Below are 27,047 nucleotides of genomic sequence, written 5' to 3'. Positions count from 1 at the left end.
TTTATTTAATTTTGACTGTTATGAGACTGGGGCTAGTTGTCACATTCTTTACTTGAGAGAATTACTCTGGTATTTTTATTTTTAAAATCTAATTTTTGTATAAACCTTAACATCTTTAGTACAAAAGCTACTGAATTAAATTTAAACAATAAAACAGTTATGAAATGCAACATTTTATGCACAAATAAAAGTAAAATGGTAACATACAAATATTGTAATTTTGTATAAATGTATAATATTTAAAATATGCAGTGTTTGGGGAAGTTACTTTTAAAAGTAATGCATTACAAAATTGTTACTCCCTAAAAAAGTAACTATGTTGCATTACTTTTTCTCACCTGAGCTGGGCTGGCTTGATTGTTTTTTAATAACAAAAAAAGTTCTATTTTTGGCAAATGTAAAGGCTCTTTCACACCAAAAGTGAAATGAATAAGCCTCAGGCTGAAGGAAATGCATATTTCCTCCTGTACAGTAGAGGGCGCAGCTCAAACAAACCTTTCAGCTGTGGTGCCATTCTGGATCAAAGAATAGGATACAGGAAAAGAAAGTTCACTCTTACTTAAAAAAAATAAACACAAATGTGATGTTTAACTAAAGTCATTTTTGCTTATTAGTATTTAGCTGTATTGGATCATTGAAGGTCAGCAGCAAAGACATTGGTTAATAAAGTGAGATTAAACAAAAAGTACATTTGTGTAATTTAACATTTAATTAAGTAATATTCTGAGTTTGCACTTAACTGTTTTAATTCATTTTGAGGAATACTGAATCTGTTTTTACAAGTGAGTAAATGCATGTTCACTGTGACCCTGAACCACAAAACCAGCCATAAATAGAAATTAAATAGAAATAAATAGGATTATGTTGTTTTTGGGCTCATTTTAATCGTAAGAATCTGCTTTATGGTGATGTGATGATCTATGATCAGTGCAATTTGAAGTTATGAGCAAAAACGCCACGTGAAATCTACATATTTGTTTTCAGTTATCGCATGTGTGCTGTTTTTGTTGTAAACTCAATTTGTGCAATTGCAACAGGAGCATGTTGGAGGCATGATCTGAACGTGTAAAGTCTCTGATTTTGTATCCAAAAAGAATTATTGTTCGACCTTGGTTTCAGTTACTATTGGCTCTTAAAGCGAAACATGCAAACGGGAGTCCTTAGCAATGGATATTACTCACAAAAATACATTTTTGATATATTTACGGTAGAAAATTTACAAAATATCTTAATGGAACATGATCTTTACTTAATATCCTAATGATTTTTGGCATAAAAGAAAAATTGATAATTTTGACCCATACAATGTATTGTTGGCTATTGCTACAAATATACCTGTGCGACTTAAGACTGGTTTTGTGGTCCAGGGTCACATTTAGTCTAGAACTACAACAACCATCATGTTCACACATAACACCTCTGCACTTACTCCTGATTTCTCTCAACATGGGGACAGGAGAGCTGTCAGTCAATAAATGGGTAAAACAAAGTAACTTGCGTTACTTATTTGAAAAAGTAACTGTAAATTTAAAAGTAATTGTTACTTTACTAGTTACTTGAAAAAAGTGATCTGATTACATAACTTGTGTTACTTGTAATGCGTTACCCCCAACACTGAAAATACATGACAATCTGGGGTAACACTTTATTTTACAGTGTCATTGTTACATGTTACAGTTACTATAGTAATAACTATAAATTATGCATAATTACATGTAACTAACCCTAAACCAAACCCTAATCCTACCCTATAGTAAGTATAAGTAGTTACTTAATACTACTTAGCACTTAAATGTATAATTAAAGTATAACAAATAAAGTGTAACCCAATCTGGTGCAATACAAACCAGGCAATGTGGGCCCCAACCTCATATTTATTTAGAGAGAAAAAATGCTTGTACGGGGAACGCAGTTATTTTATTTTATTTTTTTCTTATATTGTGTTCAGGTGTTTGTGCATGTTTTCCTTTGTAGAGTAATTTTGTTTTTTTGAAGAACACTACAAAAGCACAGCTGTGATTATGAGAAGTGTCACTCCTGATATCAATCTCATTCTGGACGTTGACAAATGAGACAAATGTTATCATCACTGTTTGGCATCAACATCAATAGCTACATGTAGTGAAATAGCTAATGCTGTGGATCCAGATTTGCTCATGTAAGATGTTCTGGCAGGCCTGTCTGGAGCTGGCAGCAGCTTCACACATCATACTTTGATCTTCGTCGCAGCGGGAGTTTGTGGCAGTTTTTTTGGTATCAAAAAGAAGAAAACACGGAACTTATCAACTGAAGTTGGACAAAAATGAAATAAATAAAAACACATAAACATTTCATTGATTTCCCTGATATTTTGATCAAGGAGCCCACCAAGACAGCACACTTTCTGACTGGTTAAGAGAACGGAAAGGACCCTTGGCATCCCTGCGTGAGTGAGATTCAGAGGCCAGTGTATTTCTCAACATGTCTTTAATTACAGGAATGTTCATTTGCCACAACATGATTAAGTTCAACTAACAACTTATTGAAACTGAAGAGTATGCTAGTTTTTATTTTCAGCGCTCTTTGTGTAAATTATATTTGCATAGTTCTTCAACAAGTTGTCTAAATGTACAGATAAAGTGTTTTGGTTAATAAATTGTGTTTTTTTTTTGTATGATTAGAAGTTTATTTTATTTAACATACCAAAGTTTATACGTTAACATAAGTCTAATATCTGTATGTAAAAAAAAAATGTAATTTAAGATAAAAAACCTTTAATAATTAGTTATTATTTCAATTTCTATTTAAACCTAATAAGAAATTGACTATAATTATTTGAAATATAGATAAATATATAAAATGATCATATAAAATTAATAATTTAATAATTATGTATTAATTATAAATAACAATTAAACATTATCATTATATCCCAACATATATTATACTTTCATTACCAATAATTATTATAATATAAATTAGTTATAATTAATAATTAATTTAGATAATAATTATACTTTAATTATTTTTAATTATAATTAATGCTATTAATTATCAATGGCATAAATTTACCGAAAGCCAAGGTATGGCAAACTCTGTCATCAAATCTTACTCCCTCGAGAAGTTTTATTTTTTGTTTTGTTTACATTGTTCAGAAATCAACACAAACAATACAAAATATTAACTGCTAGGGGGAGGTATGAACAATATTATAAAAATTTGATGACAAGTGTGTGTGTGTGTGTGTGTGTGTGTGTGTGTGTGTGTATGTGGTGCATCCAAAGATGAATCACATAAAGCTTTGATCATAACCCAGCAAATTAGACAGTTATAGACCACTGTTAAAAGACTGAAGGACTTTTCAAGGACTTTCAAGTACTTCACACAACTTTTCTCTCCACTTCAAAGCTCAAAAGTCTGAATGTTATCCGATTTAAATTTAAATGTAATAAAATATTTTTAATGTAATGGCCAAAAACATTTTTTTTTCATCATTCAAAGTTTGTCCATATTTTTCTTATCTTTGGCACTTTTTGAAATGAAGTGTGATATTTGTAGTGATATTTGTGTGAAATTTTCAATGGATATTTGGTACTCAGAGAGTTATATAGATATGTTATTCTAGTTTCAACATTATTTGTTCTTCAGATATTCCTCTTTAAAAGAAAAAAGTATCAGCTGTGTGCAAAGTGACCCACATTTGGTTTTTGACCACTGAAAATGTGTACAATTTACTAATTTACTCATAGAGCCACATTAAGATCTCCATATCTCTGGGATTGAACCATTGAGGGCCTTTAAAATGAAGATACCAAAAGGAAAGTTTGTTAAGAACCAGAATCTAAAAGGATCTTAAGATATCTTTAATACATCTCAAGTTACAGGCATGCAAACTTGAGGCAAAAACCCAAGAAGTGCTTTTTGCCATTTTTGAACAGTCACCATTGCCATATAACGAAACAAAGATTGCTAAAGTCAACAGATTTTACTAATAGACCTACCAATCTCTGTAAAAATAAAATAATGATGCTGCCATCTTTCTAAAGTCATTTTTACACCCCTCTAATTTGGCTCCAAATCTCAGGTGAAAACTGTCGTTTTGACCCCCCTCTACAAAATAGTGGATAACTCAGTAAATATACATCTGTGACATTTAATATTTTGGCATTCATCACTAATTATATTTGTCTTTCTACAGAAAAAATATTAACAAAATCAAAAATTTGAGCCAGGGACCTCTGGTTGAGTTGACATGGAATGACCCATGAGTAACTTGTGCTAAACATAAACAAATTCAGCGTTTTGAGCGGATTCTCCCTACCGTAGACACACAATTATTCATAATATTTAATGAATAATCCAGAAACTCACTCTCTCAAAGTTCTGTGAACCAGAGATGGAAACTCGAGTCTGCGACTTGGACTCGAGTCGCACTTAAGTCGCAAAAATAAATGACTTGCGACTTGACTTGGATTCGTAAACTACTAACTCGAGACTTGACTTGGACTCGTGAACTACTAACATGAGACTTGACTTGGACTCGTGAACTACTAACCCGAGACTTGACTTGGACTCGTGAACTACTAACTCGAGACTTGACTTGGACTCGTGAACTACTAATCCGAGACTTGACTCGAGACTTGACTTGGATTTGAAGACAGAGACTTGTGAAAAGTCTTTTGGCGTGGCATTCCCGATTACGTTCTCGATTTACTACCCCGCACGATGGCACGAAACACCACATTTTACTATCTATTCATTCCCAAATATGTGCTGCAGCAGCGAATATCACAAATCATCTCTAAACACATCAAGCCATCGAGCGCATGACGCATCTGAAGGCACGCAAATTCATCACCCATTAGAAAACTTGTTAAATTAGCAACAAATAATAGCAATATAGCCAAGCCTTACCTTGCGATAAACTTTGTCATTTCATTTGAAAAGCAATCAATTAATCCGAAGGGAAGCTGCGATGTTGCACAGCTGCAGAGGCTTGCTTGTGGTCCATTTTCAAGAAGTACATGTCCTTTTCATTTTATTTTTTATTTTTGCCCAAATATTTGATAATGCATATAATATCCAGATTTACCATGTTAAATTGTATTTGGATGCGCATCCATGCGCATTTTATGACCCTGTCCATCGACTCTCCACAGATCTGTTTGTTAAGTCGCAGTGTGTTAATATATCGCCTTCTCACAAACGAGACACACAGATGGAAATGTTGTTCATTGTTTTGTTTACTATAACGCTTGTCTATACATAGGTTTTGTTACCGCCGGCGCTCACTGGAAGACTACATTTTCCAGCATTGCTTGAGATCTACAGCAAACTACGGCAACTCATATAGCTCAAAATACACAGCACTTTTTTCCTTGCGGTGGTTCTAAATGGTATAATTTTGTATAAATTTAGAAAGTAATATAAATGATTTAAGTAGTATTTTGTGTGCTTTATTAGACAATTTTAAAGTAAAAGTAATCTGTTTTGATTTTTAAATACACTGTTAATTACAATAACAACTTGCTGAAAAAAAATATATTGATAAAAATAGAACAAAGACTTGACTTGAGACTTGACTTGGACCCATAAAGACTTGAGACTTGACTTGGACTTGGACCTCAAAGACTTGAGACTTGACTTGGACTTGACTTGGTCCTCAAAGACCTGAGACTTGACTTGGACTTGGACCTCAGAGACTTGAGACTTGACTTGGACTTGACCGCAAGGACTTGTTAACATCTCTGCTGTGAACCCATCCCCCTAAACTGCAACCAGCATCCCAAATGAAGCTTAACACACAGACAGAACTAGGTGTCCTGTCATAGGACACAAGAAAACTGAAAAGAACCTTTTTATGACCGTCAGGAATTTGTGACTCTGACGTCATTCTTTCTAAGAAGGACAAATAAACCCTCTTAATCCTATATATTCTATATATAACCACTTGAGAAATGTATAAACATGTATCCAATTTTCCCCTCTCATGATTTTCCTTTTATAGGGTTTATTCTATGTATTAATTCTCTCTTTTGAACTATTTTGGTATTAATGTTTCAGAGTTGCAAATTTATAGTTAACTAAAATCACATGGGTAGCATGTTTGGTATCTACAGACTCCAACTTTCATTTCCTATTTGGTAATTTATGTTACTCGTTACTAACTCTGTGACACATTAGTATTATAAAAATCTAGAAGGTTCTTCTCTCAAACATCCAATCCAATGTCTTATGCTAATATCTTGCTACAGAACAAAGACTCGTAAAAGTTTCCCTCCGTAGGGAAAACTCCTTATTGGCTCAGTCACCTTAAGAGGGTGTGACATCTTCACCCTTTAAAGTCACTGATCACAAGATCACGGTCTCTCTTTTCCTGTACTGAAAAAAATGCTGATGTGAAGACGATGCTAAGAAGCTAGAAGCTTCTAAGGAACCCCAAGCTTGTGCCAGGCTCCGGCCTAGACGTTCCATTCACCAAAAGTCCTCTGAATTCAACTGGTTCTCTTTTAACAAGACATTATCAGCAAAGTTTCAACGGGAGCCTCCACAAATTGCATCAGGACAGTTTTAATTCAAATTGGCGAGACATGCAAGTATCAAACTTCATTAGTATCAAAGTCTCATTATTTGATACATTAAGTATCCTTGCCCCTTTTAAAGAAGGGCATGTTAGAACTAAACTGATGGTTTGCTCATGGCTGTTGATCTGCTGAATTTCAAACAATGCTTTTGAGCTAATTTGCTACACTGTGATTGGCTACAATACTCATAACTACATTGTAAACAGACACATTTGCAGCACCGCTGAACTCATGTGACATAAATATAACAACCAGATCGCTTTAATTTACTTGCTTTTCTCTTTTATTAAACAATTACAAATTATATGTCACAGGTAGTAATATAACTCTGTTAATCCTGCAATAAAAATATTACTTTGCATTTACCTGACCAGACAGCCAAGGTTTGGCAGCCGCCATACGCAACCTGCTATTAATCTATTCATTATTACTATATAAAGGCACAATGAAGATTGTGTATATATACACATACATGATGATTAGCATTGTGTAACTTCTCTGTTGTTGTCATAGAGATGCTCCTTTAAAAAATCCAGAGTTTTCTGCCAGGACTCCTCCTGAGCTCGACTGTGAGGCACCGTCTCTCCTCCCCAAAGCACCACCACTACAATGCAAACCAAAGTCACTTCAACCTCCTGAAATACAACACATGCCATAAACAGCATATTCTATCTATCTATCTATCTATCTATTTTTCTATCTATCTATCAGTCTGTCTGTCTGTCTGTTTATCTGTCTATCTATCTGTCTGTCTGTCTATCTGTCTGTCTGTCTGCCTGTCTATCTGTCTGTCTGTCTATCTGTCTGTCTGTCTGTCTATCTGTCTGTTTATCTATCTATCTATCTATCTATCTATCTATCTATCTGTCTGTCTATCTGTGTCTGTCTGTCTATCTGTGTCTGTCTGTCTATCTGTCTGTCTGTTTGTCTGTCTTTTTTTGTCTATCTATCTATCTGTCTATCTATTTATCTATCTATCTATCTATCTATCTATCTATCTATCTATCTATCTAAATTCAAATTCAAAATTGCTTTATTGGCATGACTGTAAATAACACAATATTGCCAAAGCATATATACATAAAACAAAAATAAAAACATCTGTATAATAGAAGAAAATATCAAATATTAAAGCACTATCAAATATTATAACATAACTTAAACTTAAATTAACAGTGTAACAAATTAGAACATGTCTGAACATTTAATACCACAGAGTTTTAACATATACAGTGGGTACGGAAAGTATTCAGACCCCCTTAAATTTTTCACTCTTTGTTATATTGCAGCCATTTGCTAAAATCATTTAAGTTCATTTTTTTTTGCTCATTAATGTACACACAGCATTAGGAAAGCCACACACCTGTCTATATAAGACCTTACAGCTCACAGTGCATGTCAGAGCAAATGAGAATCATGAGGTCAAAGGAACTGCCTGAAGAGCTCAGAGACAGAATTGTGGCAAGGCACAGATCTGGCCAAGGTTACAAAAAAATTTCTGCTGCACTTAAGGTTCCTAAGAGCACAGTGGCCTCCATAATCCTTAAATCGAAGACTTTTGGGACGACCAGAACCCTTCCTAGAGCTGGCCGTCCGGCCAAACTGAGCTATCGGGGGAGAAGAGCCTTGGTGAGAGAGGTAAAGAAGAACCCAAAGATCACTGTGGCTGAGCTCCAGAGATGCAGTCGGGAGATGGGAGAAAGTTGTAGAAAGTCAACCATCACTGCAGCCCTCCACCAGTCGGGGCTTTATGGCAGAGTGGCCCGACGGAAGCCTCTCCTCAGTGCAAGACACATGAAAAAACACCTGAAGGACTCCAAGATGGTGAGAAATAAGATTCTCTGGTCTGATGAGACCAAGATAGAACTTTTTGGCCTTAATTCTAAGTGGTATGTGTGGAGAAAACCAGGCACTGCTCATCACCTGTCCAATACAGTCCCAACAGTGAAGCATGGTGGTGGCAGCATCATGCTGTGGGGGTGTTTTTCAGCTGCAGGGACAGGACGACTGGTTGCAATCGAGGTAAAGATGAATGCGGCCAAGTACAGGGATATCCTGGACGAAAACCTTCTCCAGAGTGCTCAGGACCTCAGACTGGGCCGAAGGTTTACCTTCCAACAAGACAATGACCCTAAGCACACAGCTAAAATAACGAAGGAGTGGCTTCACAACAACTTTGTGACTGTTCATGAATGGCCCAGCCAGAGCCCTGACTTAAACCCAATTGAGCATCTCTGGAGAGACCTAAATATGGCTGTCCACCAACGTTTACCATCCAACCTGACAGAACAGGAGAGGATCTGCAAGGAGGAATGGTAGAGGATCCCCAAATCCAGGTGTGAAAAACTTGTTGCATCTTTCCCAAAAAGACTCATGGCTGTATTTGATCAAAAGGGTGCTTCTACTAAATACTGGGCAAAGGGTCTGAATACTTAGGACCATGTGATATTTCAGTTTTTCTTTTTTAATAAATCTGCAAAAATGTCAACAATTCTGTGTTTTTCTGTCAATATGGGGTGCTGTGTGTACATTAATGAGGGAAAAAAATGAACTTAAATGATTTTAGCAAATGGCTGCAATATAACAAAGAGTGAAAAATTTAAGGGGGTCTGAATACTTTCCGTACCCACTGTATACACACACGTACTGAGGGTCACTGTGGTGGATGGTAGGGAAACACACTGAGGTCATTACACACATTACACACATTCACCTGCTGTCTCTCAGGCTGTGGCACATCCACACATATCTCGCAGCCAGTGCTGCTGTCTGTCCCTCTCCCTATCTTTATTTGCTCTACTTCAGTCATGGCTGTAAAGTTCTTTATTGAGTTACTGAATTTATTTAAGTACAGATCTCTTATAGATATGTATTTGTGGCAGTGAAGAAGGAAGTGCGTCTCTGTCTCGATCTCTCCTGTCCTACAGTGAACACACACCCTTTGCTCTCTGGGTAACCAGCTCTTTCTGTGTCTGCCGGTCTCGAGGGCTAGACTGTGCTCACTGAGCTTGTACTTGGTCAGGATCCGTCTCTGCTTTGCATCTTTGACACTTTGGAGATATTCTTCTAATTCACAATTTGATTTTAGAGTTCGATAGAATTGCAATTTACTTTGTGTTTTAGTTTCCTGATCCCAATGTTCCAGATATGTATTTTTAGATTGTCTGATAATTTGGTTTATCTTGATGTTTGGAAGAGAAGCAGTGCTGGTCTGAGACTGGTTAGTGTTAGTAGAGTTAGTCAGGTTAGTAAGTCTCAGAACCAGCTGACTGAGGGGACTTTTTTCAGGGTTCAGTTCTTGGGTTTGTAATGCTTTAAAATGTAGCGATTCTGTGGGACTTGATTTTAGATGCATCCAGAATTTGAGGGATCTTTTTTGCATATTAATAATCAATGGGAATTGGCCTAATTCTGCCCTACATGCATTATTAGGTGTCCTTCTTTGTAGTTTTAGAATCATTTTGCAGAATTCTGTGTGTAGGGCTTCTGTTGGATGTCTGTCCCATCTAGTGTAGCTCTGATCACTGAGTGGACCCCAAACCTCACTTCCATACAGCGCAATGGGCTGAATCACACTATCAAAGATTTTACACCAGATTGGAATTGGTAATTCAATGTTTTGGAATCTTTTCTTGATGGCGTATAGAGCTCTTCGAGCTTTATCTTTGAGAGCATTCACTGCCATACTGAAACTCCCTGATGCAGTGATGATCAGGCCGAGATAAGTGTACTGCATCGTGTGTTCTAGGGCGGTGCTGCCTAGACTGAACTGTCTATCTGTCTGTCTATCTGTCTGTCTGTCTGTCTGTCTGTCTATCTATCTATCTATCTATCTGTCTGTCTGTCTGTCTGTCTGTCTGTCTGTCTATCTATCTATCTGTCTGTCTGTCTGTCTGTCTATCTATCTGTCTGTCTATCTGTCTATCTATCTGTCTGTCTGTCTGTCTGTCTGTCTATCTGTCTGTCTGTCTGTCTGTCTATCTGTCTATCTATCTGTCTGTCTGTCTGTCTGTCTATCTGTCTATCTATCTATCTGTCTGTCTCTCTGTCTGTCTGTCTATCTATCTGTCTGTCTATCTATCTGTCTGTCTATCATACCAAAGTACTTTCAACCCAGAAAATAACAATCTTACCCACAATTTACCATAATACAAGGGCTAGACAGCTCAAACTCAGTGAAACAACTAGCTTTTATATTGATGTTTTAGACTTTGACCTTTGGTCTTTGCCTCCAGTAACTTGAAGTCACTGAATCGGACATGAGGGCTGTAGGGCGGTTCAATAAGATGACCTGTTCCAGGGTACGAGAGAACAGTTAGGAGATGACTGTTCCCAGCCTTCTCCATCATCTTCTTCATCTGCGGAGGAGGCCATTAGATTTGAGCATCATGACTGGACTGAGATTAAATGAAAGTGCTGAAGATAAACATTTAATGTATCAAACTGAATGACTCACATCCGCTGCAGATTCTGATGCTGGCCAGTTTTGATCATCCTCACCAGCGATTAATAAAACAGGACATTTGATTTCATCCATCTGATGAAAACAAAACCCACTGCATGAACTGCAAGCACATGACTCTTTATAGTAAAAAATTACATAGCAAATGCATCATTTTCATACTTTAACTTTCTTGGAAGGGTCATCTGGTATTGGCAACAACAGATCCCGCCAAATTATTCTCATCTTTTCATCATAGCGGATTTTGTCTACGTTCCTTGGAATTGACAGAACGACAGTTGTTATCAGTTAATCATTAACATAGGCAGTTTGTATAACGTAATGCATCCAAATCATGCCTGTAATGGAAAAATTGTGTTTCTCACTTTTGCAGTTCTGCATAGACATCCGCCAAAGATCCTTTGAGCGGCATTATGTGACTCCCACTAACACAAACCACGCACTTGGGCTGAAAAGTTGTTATCAAAGAACAGAAAACAAATTAAATACATTGCATCACTGAATTTGCATCAAATCTCCAATGTATTGATGTAAATGGGAACTTAAGATGCATTCACCTCTATAATTTCTGAGTATGCCGTCAAACCCAGCGTTACAGAGACCCCAAATGACATCCCCATCACTGCCATTTTGTCAGGACAAACTTTGGGGTGTTTTTTTAGCAATGTGAAGGCAGTCTAAAAATGATGTGACATGCTTTAAATACTTTGAAGGTGTATATTAGAGTATATACCTTATTTTTTTACCTCTGTAATGTGTGAATAAAATTGTATGAGATATTGCAAAATTCTGCATTATTGATTTAATTAGATGTAAAATTCATTTTAATCCATTTTAGCATTTAATTTAATCATTTACTATCACTTCAGCGTTAACACACGGTCACATTAATGAGTATCAAATCAGACTTCTTTAAAACATTAAAAATAGTAATGATTATGTTCCAGGATAATTATATTTTTATTTGTTATATATTTTTTTGTTTGTTTTGTAGCACACATGTACCTCAAAGTAGGTGTTGTCCACATGCTGGAGTTTTCCTTCAGCATTCAGGAGCCCGATGTATTCCAGGGCCAGTGAGACATAGCCATGGGAAGCCAGGAGCGCTGAACGATACTCAACACGACCCCCCTGCCCTCCCCAAAGGTCCAGCACGGCAGGAAAGGGTCCAGAACCTGCATTACAAAACCACATGCATATAAATGGAGTCCCTTAAGCCTCTATAAATGTAGACAGAATGTACAATGATTTACATTCATCTAAATATACAAGGTTAAAGGTTGGTTTTAAAATAGATGCTTCTCTTGTCAGACAAGAAAACTACATATTTCATGTGCTGTTTCTGAATGTTTTGAGTTGAATCCTTCATAGCACTGAGGTGTATTTAAACCTCACTTATATCCTGCATGCTGTCTATGACTGTTTAAATAATGACATTTAATAATAAATGAACAATTTTGCATATTATTAGGCCTATATGTAGCTTATTTTTTTATATTATTACTTTTATTTTATTATTATTTTATATTTAGAGTATTATAATTAAATATGAATAAAAATGATTTAAAAATACAATTAAAATAAATACTAATGATAGACCAATATATTGGCAAAGACAACATCTAATCATTAATCCATACCTGGGGGAATGAAGAGTGTCCCCTTTATCCCACGCTCTGCGACTTCAACCCTCTGGACATCAGGGGTCAAATACCAGCGTTCAGCAGTAGCTGATGTGAGGGGTGTGCGATGCTTGAAGCCCTTATCAAGGTGTCCTTCATGCACGGAAAACACCACTTTAACTGGTGTCTGGACATTGTTCTTCCGAAATCTGTCAATTCAAATCGGAATACGTGAAATGAGCTGTCACCTTTTACAGCAAATTTACACGGGCAAAACTGATACAGTTCTCATTTTGTTTTTCCTCAGAAAAAAATAAACAGCATACAGTTTTGGAACGACATGTAGGAAGTAAACAATGACAGAATTTTCAATTTAGGGTGAACTGTCCCTTTAAATAATAAGTTCATTCACGCAATAACAGGGGTGGTGCGGTTGCTTATCTCTTTCTCTCTATTTACTTACCGGCGACCTGGTTTACTTTGAGGAACAGGTCTCATGCTCCACAGCAGACCCATGTCTTCAACTCCCTCAAATGTCCCACCAAGACTTTTATCTCTGGAAACTGTGTAATAGTAATTCAGTGAATCTCTAAATTATATATATATATATATATATATATATATATATATATATATATATATATATATATATATATATATATATGCGCGCCAAAAGACACAAAAGTATGATTGTATGCGAGTTTAAAATGAAGTAGTGTACCTTTAACGGTCCCTGAAGAGTCACTGGTGTAATGGCCGAACGCTTCCCAATCGTCCCCATCGTCAGAGTGAATCAGCGCGTGAAGAGTGATTTTGGAATCGGCAGGTAAGTGCTTAACTTCTACCTCGATTTTTTCATCAACCAAGCAACTTGAAGGATGAACAGAAAGTAAAGGACTCGACTCTGTGTTGGCCATTTTATACCTCTAAAATGGAAACTGGAATCGCTGAATATGTCTGAAAACAAACTGTGGCAAAGGATTTTATAAGACGTTTCACCTGGTCATTGTCCTATAGGGTGCCAGTTCACACAGACAGCTCCTTATTTGGTTCTGAAGTTCATCGATAAACATTAAGCCCATAAAAACCTAACAGATTATTGAAACTGATGATAAATGCCTTATATAGACTAGATAGTTTGACCAAAGTGACATATCCTATCATAAAAGGCTCATTTTAGAACACTATGCACAATATAATCAAGTTGTTCTAGTTTTGTTATGGGGAAGTTGTTTATTATTTATTTTCATTTATACCTCCTAAAGCAAATAAATTGCACTCAAACAATTTACACCACTTTTGTTAACTGAATATTGGGTATGTTCTGTACTGTATTTACTGTAGATGTAATATTTATATAAATTTATTATTATGGTAATTTTTGTGATTTATTGACATTTAAGCAGATTTCGCCCACCATTGACTCCCATGCTTTTTTTTTTCCTACTATGGTAGTCAATGGTGGGCGAAATCTGCTTGGTTACAAACATTCTTCCAAATATCTTTCTTTGTGTACAGCAGAACAAAGAAATGTATAAAAGTTTGGAACAACTTGAGGGTGAGTAAATGATGACTGAATTTTCATTTTTGGGTGAACTATCCCTTTAAGCTTTATCGATTGAAGACCCAAGTTTTCTAAAACATACCGCGTTCAACGTGGTCTTGCGGCTGTCAGATCAGAAACAAAATCTGCTGCACTCCGTATTTTTTTCCGTCTTCTCCTTTTGCGTTCAATTCAAATGTAAATTGTGTGAGCTTATTTTGTCCATTAGATCGAAAGATCTGAAAATCGCCATATATTTACCCACCCATAGACCCTGCTCTTGAAGAAATCAGGACAGAAGTGGTTGAAAGTGGACAAAAGAGACGGATTAAAACACAAGGTGAAAACGGTGTGTCTGATCCGATCGACCAAAACGCATCTTAATACCAGGTGTAAACAGGGCCTGTTTATAATTCATAATTTTATATATGTCATAATTACAGTGAAACAAATTTTTTGGTATTCAAGGAACATTTTAATAAATGACAAATCAAAACATAACAATGATTGTCTGAACAGGCAAAATGTAGCGTTTAGCTATCAATATTTGCCAGGATAATAATGAGCAATGAACAAACACAGTACATTAACAGTTAACACTGCAGAAGTGTACAAATGTGATATATTGTAGCGTGGGCCCTCAACTATGGAAGCTTGTTTCTGCCACGGAATAAAAAACAAAAAAAAGGTAATTGCAACTATTTCCCCTCAAGATTTTTTCCTCGCAAGTATTTGTGAGATATAAACTCACTATTGTGAGAGAAAAAAGTCAGAATTATATCTATTTTCTGAGAAAAAAGTCAGCTGATAGCACCGCATTCAATGTACATATTGAAAAGTACAACTTAAATATAAGTTAAAGATAAATCACACTATCAAATAGGTAGTTAAAACATTAAATATATAGTGGTAAATCTGCCTTTGAGTGCAGGGACCCTTGGTTGTAACATCATTATAATGTTTTGCTTAAGAGAACTGATTCATGGTGCGCCTCCAGCGAATATGAGCTCCAGGGCAGCTTGGATGTCTCCGCCCGTGGCCTGCAGGGCTCTCAGGATGAGCTCCTCATCACGGATGCCCATGTCCCGCAGCTGCTGAAGCTGCGACTGCCACTGATTCTGCACACATTATGAAAGAGAGTCACTCCAGAATCAGCAATGCTACTTTAAGGTTGTGTTCACACTTGTTGTTCAGTTCACTTGGTTCTTTTGGTCTGGACCAAAAACAAAATGATACATTCAGTCCTGGTTCACTTAACGTTCACACTATCATTTTTAAAACCGAACCTAAAGATACAAAACAAAGAAGCAAACAAAAAAAATTTTGTGACGGAACTTGCTGAACATCCAAAACAATGCTGTGTTCTGGGCTAAATGCGCTCATTGTATGTGTGTACATACGATGGTACTTTTACCAGCTGTGAACTCACAAAGAGTTTAGAAAAAGTATAAAGGAGTCAAAAAAGCAACGACGCACACACAAACGAAAATCTGCTGCAAAGGAGATGTGTTTCCGACGCCTGTACTGAACTGTGATGTGTAATGTAGCTCGTGTGACAAGAGAAAGCAGGTATGCTTGAGCATTACGTCCTTTTTAGGGTCGCATCTTGTGACATCATTTCCTGTCTTTGGTCTGTGTTGCGTTCATATTTCCGTCAAACCGAGTTCGTTTGAAAGCGGACCGAGACCCATCTTATCAGCGTTCACACTTATTCAAATGAACCATGCTAACAGCAATCGCAGTTTGTTTTTATCGAACCAAACCTGCCAAGTGTGAACAAAATCTAAATATTTCAAAAAGGAAAATCATATTGTGTTCGGACTTAAATGCATAGAAAAAGAAATAAGATGTGAGCAAATGAGCTGTGCTAGTAGTCTTTGGAAGCAGCGTTGGGAGTATCGCGTTACAAGTAACGCGAGTTATGTAATCAGATTACTTTTTTTCAAGTAACTAGTAAAGTAATGCATTAATTTTAAATGTACAACAAAATATCTGAGATACTTTTCAAATAAGTAACGCAAGTTTTTTTTTTTTCCCATTTATTGACTGACACCTCCCTTGGAAGGTTTGTTTGAGTTGCGCCCTCTACTGTACAGGCGTGAATTTGCATTTCCTTCAAACTGAGGCTTATTTATTTCACTTTTGGTGTGAAAGGACTACGGACCCCCGGACATGACATGCAGGAAAAAAATAGTAGGCTAAATCATGCGCACGATTTATTAATTCGTTCCTTCGATTTACTAAAACGTGCGCACGATTTACATAAAGGTCCTTTATGGAGCCCCGCACATGACATGCAAGAAAAAAAATTAAATCGTGTGAACGATTTACTAATTCGTTCCTTCGATTTACTAAATCGTGCGCACGATTTAGTAAATCGAGGAAACGAATTAGTAAATCGTGCGCACGATTGAGTAAATCGAGGGAACGAATTAGTAAATCGTGCGCACGATCGAGTAAATCGAGGGAACGAATTAGTAAATCGTGCGCACGATCGAGTAAATCGAGGGAACGAATTAGTAAATCGTGCGCACGATCGAGTAAATCGAGGGAACGAATTAGTAAATCGTGCGCACGATCGAGTAAATCGAGGGAACGAATTAGTAAATCGTGCGCACGATCGAGTAAATCGAGGGAACGAATTAGTAAATCGTGCGCACGATTTAGTAAATCGAGGGAACGAATTAGTAAATCGTGCGCACGATTTAGTAAATCGAGGGAACGAATTAGTAATTAGATTCATAAGGGAACGAATTAGTAAATCATGCGCACGATTTAATTTTTTTTCTTGCGTGTCATGTGCGGGGCTCCATAAAGGACCTTTACATTTGCCAAAAATAGAACTTTTTTCAAACAAGCATGTCCAGACCAGGTGAGAAAAAAATAACGCAACAGTAACTTAACACATTACTTTCCATAAAAAGTAATTAGTTACTTTTTTTTAGTAAATCGAGGGAACAAATTAGTAAATCATGCACACGATTGAGTAAATCGAGGGAACGAATTAGTAAATCGTGCGCATGATTGAGTAAATCGAGGGAACGAATTAGTAAATCGTGCGCACGATTGAGTAAATCGAGGGAACGAATTAGTAAATCGTGCGCACGATTGAGTAAATCGAGGGAACGAATTAGTAAATCGTGCGCACGATTGAGTAAATCGAGGGAACGAATTAGTAAATCGTGCGCACGATTGAGTAAATCGAGGGAACGAATTAGTAAATCGTGCGCACGATTGAGTAAATCGAGGGAACGAATTAGTAAATCGTGCGCACGATTGAGTAAATCGAGGGAACGAATTAGTAAATCGTGCGCACGATTGAGTAAATCGAGGGAACGAATTAGTAATTAGATTCGTGAGGGAACGAATTAGTAAATCGTGCGCACGATTTAATTTTTTTTCTTGCGTGTCATGTGCGGGGCTCCATAAAGGGCCTTTACATTTGCCAAAAATAGAACTTTTTTCAAACAAGCATGTCCAGACCAGGTGAGAAAAAAATAACGCAACAGTAACTTAACACATTACTTTCCATAAAAAGTAATTAGTTACTTTTTTTAGTAAATCGAGGGAACAAATTAGTAAATCATGTGCACGATTTAGTAAATCGAGGGAACGAATTAGTAAATCGTGCGCACGATTGAGTAAATCGAGGGAACGAATTAGTAAATCGTGCGCACGATTTAGTAAATCGAGGGAATGAATTAGTAAATCGTGCGCACGATTTAGTAAATCGAGGGAACGAATTAGTAATTAGATTCGTAAGGGAACGAATTAGTAAATCATGCGCACGATTTAATTTTTTTTCTTGCGTGTCATGTGCGGGGCTCCATAAAGGACCTTTACATTTGCCAAAAATAGAACTTTTTTCAAACAAGCATGTCCAGACCAGGTGAGAAAAAAATAACGCAACAGTAACTTAACACATTACTTTCCATAAAAAGTAATTAGTTACTTTTTTTAGTAAATCGAGGGAACAAATTAGTAAATCATGCACACGATTGAGTAAATCAAGGGAACGAATTAGTAAATCGTGCGCACGATTTAGTAAATCGAGGGAACGAATTAGTAAATCGTGCGCACGATTGAGTAAATCGAGGGAATGAATTAGTAAATCGTGCGCACGATTGAGTAAAGGGAACGAATTAGTAATTAGATTCGTAAGGGAACAAATTAGTAAATCGTGCGCACGATTTAATTTTTTTTCTTGCGTGTCATGTGCGGGGCTCCATAAAGGACCTTTACATTTGCCAAAAATAGAACTTTTTTCAAACAAGCATGTCCAGACCAGGTGAGAAAAAAATAATGCAACAGTAACTTAACACATAACTTTCCATAAAAAGTAATTAGTTACTTTTTTTAGGGAGTTACACAATATTGCAACACATTACTTTTAAAAGTAACTTTCCCCAACACTGTTTGGAAGAATGTATGCATCTCTATTTGAGATGTTTGAAGTGCTGATGATGGGAACTATAATGATAATGTTCGTCCAAATTGTCACTGGATCTTTGGTGGTTACTCACATGTAAGCTGGACATGCTGGAGACCTGCAGGGCCTGCTGCAGTGCCTGGTTAAACAGGTCGTTCGTTATAGGAGTGCCTGCAGGGATAGGGGACACTCCTGAAGAGGGACCCTGTCACAGACACAGACATATTCGTTTTTTTATTAGCGTCTGCAAAGCTCAAACATATGGAAGCTTGCTTCCACCATGGAATAAAAAATGGAAAAGGTAATTGCGACTTTTTATCTCACAATTCTGTCTTTTTTCCACAGAATTCCAAGTTTATATCTCGCAATTTAGACTTTATAACTCAGATTTATGAGTTTATATCCTGCAATTCTGATGATTTTTCTCAGAATTGTGAGATATTAACTCGCAACTGCGTTATAAACTCTAAATTGCAAGACAAAAAGTCACAATTACCTTTATTCTTTTTATTCTGTGGCAGAAACAAGCTTTCATACAGAACAAGATATCCTGTATTAAATTATTACACAATTATACTTTATTAAAATTACACTAATTATACATTAATTATTTACAATATTTAATTTTTATACTACTTTGTCTAAATAAATTCAAAATAAAACTCTAAAAACTAAAATCAATTATTTATAAAAACTACAAGTGAATTTGGGCATGACAAAATTATAAAATACAGTAAGAAAAAAATTAATATTTGTGATCTGCCAAAGATTACAATTAACAGTGAAATTCAGTTAATGTTTTTAAGATTAACTTTAGATAATTTTGAGGTCAGTGAGATTAAACAGTAAGAAATTAATACTTTTTTTGAGCAAGGATGCATTAATAACCCTCTAGTGCGGTCATTTTTGACCAAATTTTTTTTTACTTCATCCGAATGGTATGAAACTTGGTAAAGGTTTTGGCACTTGCTATGTGAACACAAAAAAAAAATCATGGACATGATTCGAAAAAAATAGTCACACTTGTGCTCCTCGCGGTCAAAAATGACCACATTGGAAATGAATGGGAGACGAATTTCATCTAGTGAAAACTTTCGGTATTGCGGCCAAACAAAAGCTCATTTTTTGAGATATCAAGCTCAAATTTGGAACACAACTTGTTTAGATGTATGGCTTTGATTTTATTGCAGTTTTAGAGTAAAACGTGTTTTTTTTAAATATATATTTCATATAAAAATTTAAAATAGTATTTTTGTGCATTTTTCATAACAATAAACGTACAATTCTGTAACTTTTTTTGTTAACTTTTTAAAACTTTTTCACTTCAGCAACAATCTGCCTTGTGTCATCTTTAAAAAGTCTGTGCTGTAAAGCATTCAAAATTTATGACAGTTTAAGTTGGAAATTTAATTTTCAGGTCTATGCTCAAAACGTCAATAAATGGATTATAACTACAGCGTAAATATAATTTAGTACCATAAAATCCCCTAAAATACAAAATATTAATTAATTTTTAGTCATTTTTGACCGACACGCGAACAGCACCAAAGGGTTAAATTGATCAAAAGTAACAGTAAATAAATTTATGTTACAAAAGATTTCTAGTAGAAATAAATGCTGTTCTTTTGAACTTTCTCTTCATCAAAGAATCCTGAAAAATGTTTAACAGTTCCAACAAAAATATTAAGCAGCACAACTGTTTTCAACATTGATAGTAATAATAAATGTTTCTTAAGCATCAAATCAGCATATTAGAATGATTTCTGAAGGATCATGTGACACTGAAGACTGGAGCAATGATGCTGAAAATTCAGCTTTGCATCACAGGAATAAATTATTATTAAAATAGAAAACTGTTATTTTAAATTGTAATAATATTTCTCAATATTACTGTTTTTACTGTATTTTTGATCAAATAAATGTAGTCTTGGTGAGCATAAGAGACTTCTTTCAGAAACATAAATCTTGAACAGTAGTGTATCTATACATCAGTAATGGGATGTGTAGTCTATTGAAGTGTACTGTACCTGGTTTCCTGTAGTTGGTGTAACAGCACTGCTCTCGGGGGTGCTGGCGAGGGCTAAAGCTGTGGCCAGCTCACTTTGAGTGATGGGTCTGGGGCCCACGGCTCCGTTGTAACCGAGCGTAGCTGGCCTCATGCCGGCAAAACCACCAGCAAGTGTGGACGGCCCACCACGATTCACCTACAGATGATAAAGTAGGCTTAGGATCCAATATCGTAAATGCACATATTCTTAATGAAGAACAGTAAATCATAACAAACCGACTGGAAATCTTCCTCATCATCAGACATGCCTTCAAAGAGGAAACCTCCTGTAGATTAAAAAAAGTTTTATGCATTAAATCTACATTGGATCACAAAAATGATATGTCATATTATGTTAATGGTGGGCAATTTTTCACTTAAATTGCGTTTAAATGGACACCCACCTGGCATGTCACTGTAAGAGCTAGAAGACACATTTCTAGAGGAGCTGGCACTCTGCTGGGGTGGCACGCTACCAGCCACCGAGTGCAACACCAGGATGATGGCATTTACCAGTGCCGGGTGGGAATTGGCCAATCTGGTGAGACAGTTAAGACTGGGGTTTAATAGTCTTTAACCCAAAGTGCAGCACAGACAATTCAAATGTCATATTTTGAGTAGTTAAACCACAGGTTCAACAGGAAGTCAACACGATATGGCATTCACAACCCCTTTTACTTCTGAGATGTGACATGATAGATGTGACATGATAACATTTTTAATTTATTATTATTATTAATTGTTATATTAATATTGATTAGTTAATTAATAATAACATTATTGATTTATTATTGTTTTTGTTTTTATTATTACCATTATTGTTATTAACAATATAATAATAAAAATAATAATAATAATTACATATAACAGTATTGATTTATTAATATTAATCTTATTCTTATTATTAATACTACTACTTCTGATAATAATAATAATTAGTATTATTATATTAACATTGACTAGTTATAATAACATCATTGATTTACTATTTTATATAAATGCCTCATTCATTCAGGTTAATTATTATTATATTAATATAAATTAATGACATTGATTTATTTTTATTATTAATAGTAATAACAATTGTTATATTAATATTGATCAGTTAACTGATAATAACATTACTGATTTTTTATTACTACTATTATTATTAACAATATAATATAATAGTTTTATTAGTAACAATAACAAAAGTATTATTATTATTATTATTATTATATACATTAAGTTAATTATTCTTATTTTAATATAAATTAATAATGACATTTTTGATTTATTATTTTTATTATTAATAGTAATGACAATTGTTATATTAATATTGATAAGTTAACTGATAATAACATTATTGATTTATTATTTTTGTTGTTTTTATTATTACTATTATTGTTATTAGTATTATTAACAATATAATAATTATGATTGTTATTATTAGCAACAATAACAAAAGTATTTATTATTATTATTATTATATACATTAAGTTAATTATTTATTATTATTATATTAATATAAATTAATTAATGATGACATTATTGATTTATTATTAATAGTAATAACAATTGTTATATTAATATTGATTAGTTAATTGATAATAACATTACTGATTTATTATTTTTGTTGTTTTTATTATTACTATTATTGTTATTATTAACAATATAATTATAATGGTTATCATTAGCAACAATAACAAAAGTATTGATATATTATTTTTATTAATACAAATAATAATACAAATAACAATATTAATATTGATTAGTTAATAACTTAATTGATATTATTACTTGTGTTGTTTTATAATTATTATTAATATAATAATAATAATAATAATAATAATTATCATTATTATTCATCACATATAACATTATTGATTTATTTTTTATTAATATTAATAATAATACTACTAATAATAATTTATTAGTATTTTTATGGATGAGTCAGGGCGGTTCATAAAGAAAAAGCAGCCATTTAATTTTACTGTAATGATGCTCACTCACGTGTCAAGCATGCTTGGGTCTGTGAATTGAATGAAGAGGTCTTTGTCTTGAAGAACCCCTGGAAATATATTCAATAAACATAAATAAGTCTTCAACACGCCTCACATCACAAATCATTTCTGCTTCTGAACGTACCTAGAGCCACAGGATCACTGCTCAGCCCAGGTGTTGCCACGATGATCTGATCGAGGGATTCCTTGTTGTTTAGCATCTTAAACACCTGGAATGGGTGAAGAGCTACTTGAAAAAGTACCCAAGCATCCAGAACCACCAGCAGAGACACTCATGGTAGCACTGAATCGGTATGCCGCTCACCTACAGTCTAGTCAACCTACCGAATCTCTGTAAGCAGTGCTGGTGTGAAGAGCTGCTTGCAAGACTCGAAATTCCCTCGCAGCTGCAACCTTGTCCACTGGCTCTACAGAAGAACATAGAGGAGTAAATAATGGATTATGTTTATGGAACTTTTTGTCTGATTTTGGAGCTTGACAGTTTCTGTCTTTAAATACTTTCAGTTGTATGTAAAAGAGCAGCGTGAACATTCTGCCTGACGTCTCCTTTTGTGTTCCACAGAAGAACAAATGATTGCATTGACTCACCGGGATGGATCACAGGTTCTGGCCATGACTTTCTCAGGATGTGCACAGTGGATCCAGACTGAATCCCATAGGACTCCAGAGTCAAGTCATCCTTTAACTTTCTACCACAGTACACTAATTCTGTAAGAGGAGATAATGGGAAAACTGTTTGTAATCTTGTTCAATTCTTGTTCAATCTTGACAAAAAAAAAAAATACTTTTTAAAAACATGAAAGTGTCTTTACATTTCATCATAAAAGGGACATATGTAAGTTTTATAAGACATACAGTTCAAGCTCAATAACTTTTATATATACACGATCAGGCATAACATTATGACCACCTTCCTAATATTGTGTTGGTCCCCCTTTTACAGCCCTGACCCGTCGAGGCATGGACTCCACTAGACCCCTGAAGGTGTGCTGTGGTATCTGGCACCAAGATGTTAGCAGCAGATCCTTTAAGTCCTGTAATGCTTAGGTAGGTGGTACGTGTCAAAGTAACATCCACATGGATGGCAGGACCCAAGGTTTCCCAGCAGAACATTGCCCAAAACATCACACTGCCTCTGCCGGCTTGCTTTCTTCCCAAAGTGCATCCTGGTGCCATGTGTTCCCCAGGTAAGCGGCGCACATGCACCCGGCCATCCACGTGATGTAAAAGAAAATGTGATTCATCAGACCAGGCCACCTTCTTCTATAGCTCCGTGGTCCAGTTCTGATGCTCATATGCCCACTGTTGGTGCTTTCGGTGGTGGACGGGGCTCAGCATGGGCACCCTGACTGGTCTGCGGCTATGCAGCCCCATGCGCAACAAACTGCGATGCACTGTGTATTCTGACACCTTTCTATCAGAACCAGCATTAACTTCTTGAGCAATTTGAGCTACAGTAGCTCGTCTGTTGGATCGGACCACACGGGCCAGCCTTTGCTCCCCACGTCCATCAATGAGCCTTGGCCGCCTATGACCCTGTCGCCGGTTCACCACTGTTCCTTCCTTGGACCACTTTTGATAGATACTGACCACTGCAGACCGGGAACACCTCACAAGAGCTGCAGTTTTGGAGATGCTCTGACTAGCCATCACAATTTGGCCCTTGTCAAACTCGCTCAAATCCTTACGCTTGCCCATTCTTCCTGCTTCTAACACATCAACTTTGAGCACAAAATGTTCACTTGCTGCCTAATATATCCTGTGATGAAGAGATAATCAGTGTTATTCACTTCACTGTCAGTGGTCATAATGTTATGCCTGATTGGTATATATATAAATGCATTATATTATATATTACAGACACTTTTTAAGCAAAAGACTAATTTCCACCCTGTAATGGACAAATACATATAATTGCCTGATAGACTTCTAATACAAACCTAAGATAATGTGTCCTTTATTTTATATTATATAAGTTATTGATAAAGTGTGATTTCACATAAATTGTATTAATAAAAAAAATCTCACGATTTCTGTTACTGTTTAACCATGAAATTGCATCCTACTAGTAAGATTTGCAGTTAAACTATAAAGTAGCCATTCTGAGTAGTCATTACATATGACAAGCAAAAAGAAATGTTACTACTAACAACTGGGATAGACAGTGTGTCATGAATAGGTACCTGGAATAGATACTTGTAACTATTAAGATAGTGACTAGGAAACAAATAGGGAACTATTGAGCAGTTACCAGAAAAATTGGATTTGGTACCAACAGTTGGAATATTAGTATTCACATTAGAATAGTTTGTATCTGAACCACAGAATTCCAAAGAATTCACTACCATTATTAGTTAGCAATAATGATTCTGATTGGTCAATAGCTGTGCTTTATTCACGATAAGCAACCACTCTTAGCAACGTAAACGGTTTGTTCTCAGTTGATATTGTTCATTGAAGCTTACTGTATTATGTAGAAGAGTATTGTGAGATCGAGTGAGTGAGTTTATTACCTGCATTCAGATTTAACATTTTCCTTCAGGTCAGTCCTATGTTCATAATAAAAAAATATCTGTTTAAATGTCCGATGCAATATCTTGTCCTTTTAACAGTTAAGGGGTTTTCCCGTGACTGACAGCGCTAGTCAAAGCATTTGTCAGTTGCGTCTTGTTCCGTGTTCACAACAATTCAGTCTTTTCAATGTAAAAGTCTTTGCTACATAAAGACAGTCTTTGCCGCCATCTAATGGCATAATAATGTAACTTCTGTTGCTGTTCACGGTCAGGGACTATTTTTTCCGGCGGAAGGAAGGTTTTTAGAGAAAGTTTAATTCATGAAAGTTGCATTGATATATATTTTTGGCTTTAATATTTGTATTGTGTGGTAACCGTTTTATAAAAGCAATAAGGTACTCGAGGCTAGTGCTGTATCATGAATAAGTCACGGCTGAAGGGGTTTGCGTCGTGCCTGCAACCCTTTCAGCTGTGACTTATTCACGATACAGTACAGCCTCTCATACCTTATTGTTTACATAACAATGGAATAGTTACAAGTAATTATTATAGTAAGTATCAGCAAAGCAATATCTAACCTAAATAGTTATTGAAATTGATCACTATAGTCACTATGAATTGCTTTCTAGTACAAAATAATATAATATAAAATAAGCACTAATAATAACATACTATTTAGTCTACAGGAATACACGCAAAAAGGCTTGCCATAACGGGCTGGACAGCTCAAAATGAAACCGTTATAGTTATAACTTTTAACGGTTTTAATTTGACTTTGAGTTCCACATCAGATTATAGCATAAATACAAACTCTATGTAACGATATTAATGCTGCAATACTGTGTCACCTAATATTATGAATGAGTCTTATGTATTGTTATATGTTACCTATGAGCTCAGGATCTGGTATGGCATCTGGGATCTGTGCCGACACCAACTGCTTGAGAGTGGAAACTCGATACTCGCCGGGAGGAACATCTCCAGGTTCAGTCTCTGGAAACTGCAGCACTGACTTGGGAAGAGATGGTTGATCCACCAGCTTTAAGGATAGACGCCACTCTGATAACGCCATTGATCTGATAACGTATTACAGCTGCGCGCAGATGATGTGCTTTTTTTATCACTATCTATCAATCTTGTAAACGCAATCTGTCTTTTGCATTGAAATAAATAGTATCAAGCGACTGTTTTCATCCGTGCAACATGACGTCATGCAGGAAAGACAGTGGATCTGGGAATCGTAGTTTTCCTGGTGTATCCACAGACTGTGGTACTCGCTTATGAACAGAAGGGGCAGTGTAGCTGTGTAGTTTTGAAGCACAGCAGTACAAGTGAAAAACAGACGAGTGTGTCTCTCAGAGAACCCACGACCAGGGTTTTTTTAGTTTAAAAAAATCTAAAAACATAAAAAAAAATTAAAAAAAAATTGTAACTTGAATTAAAATAAACGTTAACTGAAAAAAATAAAATATATGAAAAACTTATTTTATTTCAGTTAGCCTAGTTGCAAAGGCAACATATCTCATTTTCATTTAGTTTAACGTGATGTACTAAGATAACCAAAATTAAACTGAAATAAAAAATACAAACTATATAGACATTATAGATATTAAAAAATGACAAAAACACACAACAAAATTTGCACAAACTAGCTTGCCAAAGATTGTATACAGGGGTCATATTTAACGTTAGCGGTTAGCATTTTGTTTCACCTGAATGGCAGTTGCTCTGTTATGAATCCCTAGTAAATGCTATATGCTATTTAAATTCTGTCATTTTCACACGTTATTTACTCTTTGGGTGTAGTTACGGCAGTAGAGGCAAACTAGAGCATGCTAACTAGCTTACTAACTAACTACCTTGGT

At 35.6% G+C, this 27,047-nt stretch overlaps 2 protein-coding genes and 1 long non-coding RNA gene across 5 annotated transcripts; 1 reads left to right on the top strand and 2 right to left on the bottom strand.

The window, feature by feature from the left end:
- Positions 1-6,823: 6,823 nt before the first annotated feature.
- Positions 6,824-13,822, bottom strand: acot19 (acyl-CoA thioesterase 19). The gene is made up of 10 exons (XM_051884571.1): positions 13,369-13,822; positions 13,111-13,210; positions 12,666-12,856; positions 12,031-12,200; positions 11,583-11,702; positions 11,391-11,473; positions 11,188-11,281; positions 11,020-11,100; positions 10,780-10,921; positions 6,824-7,167 (listed from the first exon to the last, which is right to left on the bottom strand). Exons 1-10 carry the CDS (start codon positions 13,562-13,564, stop codon positions 7,043-7,045), a joined length of 1,302 nt encoding a protein of 433 aa, XP_051740531.1. The 5' UTR covers positions 13,565-13,822; the 3' UTR covers positions 6,824-7,042.
- On the top strand, positions 13,325-26,228 carry LOC127507449 (uncharacterized). 2 transcript variants are annotated; one of them, XR_007928354.1, is made up of 3 exons: positions 13,325-13,473; positions 23,232-23,379; positions 26,083-26,228. It is a non-coding gene; the product is annotated as an uncharacterized LOC127507449 (long non-coding RNA). The 2 variants fall into 2 exon arrangements; XR_007928353.1 differs by lacking the exon at positions 26,083-26,228 and adding an exon at positions 23,613-25,377.
- Positions 14,643-26,535, bottom strand: ubl7a (ubiquitin-like 7a (bone marrow stromal cell-derived)). Of its 2 annotated transcripts, XM_051884572.1 has the most exons (10): positions 26,071-26,510; positions 23,258-23,377; positions 22,994-23,076; positions 22,794-22,878; positions 22,659-22,716; positions 21,071-21,204; positions 20,904-20,953; positions 20,647-20,823; positions 18,714-18,824; positions 14,643-15,308 (listed from the first exon to the last, which is right to left on the bottom strand). In XM_051884572.1, exons 1-10 carry the CDS (start codon positions 26,252-26,254, stop codon positions 15,171-15,173), a joined length of 1,140 nt encoding a protein of 379 aa, XP_051740532.1. In that variant the 5' UTR covers positions 26,255-26,510; the 3' UTR covers positions 14,643-15,170. The 2 variants fall into 2 exon arrangements, with proteins under 2 accessions (XP_051740532.1, XP_051740533.1); XM_051884573.1 differs by lacking the exon at positions 18,714-18,824 and having other exon boundaries at positions 26,071-26,535.
- Between the last annotated feature and the right edge of the window lie 512 nt (positions 26,536-27,047).

The sequence above is a fragment of the Ctenopharyngodon idella genome, chromosome 24 (genome assembly GCF_019924925.1).
Source record: "Ctenopharyngodon idella isolate HZGC_01 chromosome 24, HZGC01, whole genome shotgun sequence".
Lineage (NCBI taxonomy): Eukaryota > Metazoa > Chordata > Actinopteri > Cypriniformes > Xenocyprididae > Ctenopharyngodon > Ctenopharyngodon idella.
Note: the sequence above shows the minus strand (reverse complement) of the source record. Positions and strands in the feature narration are given on the sequence as shown.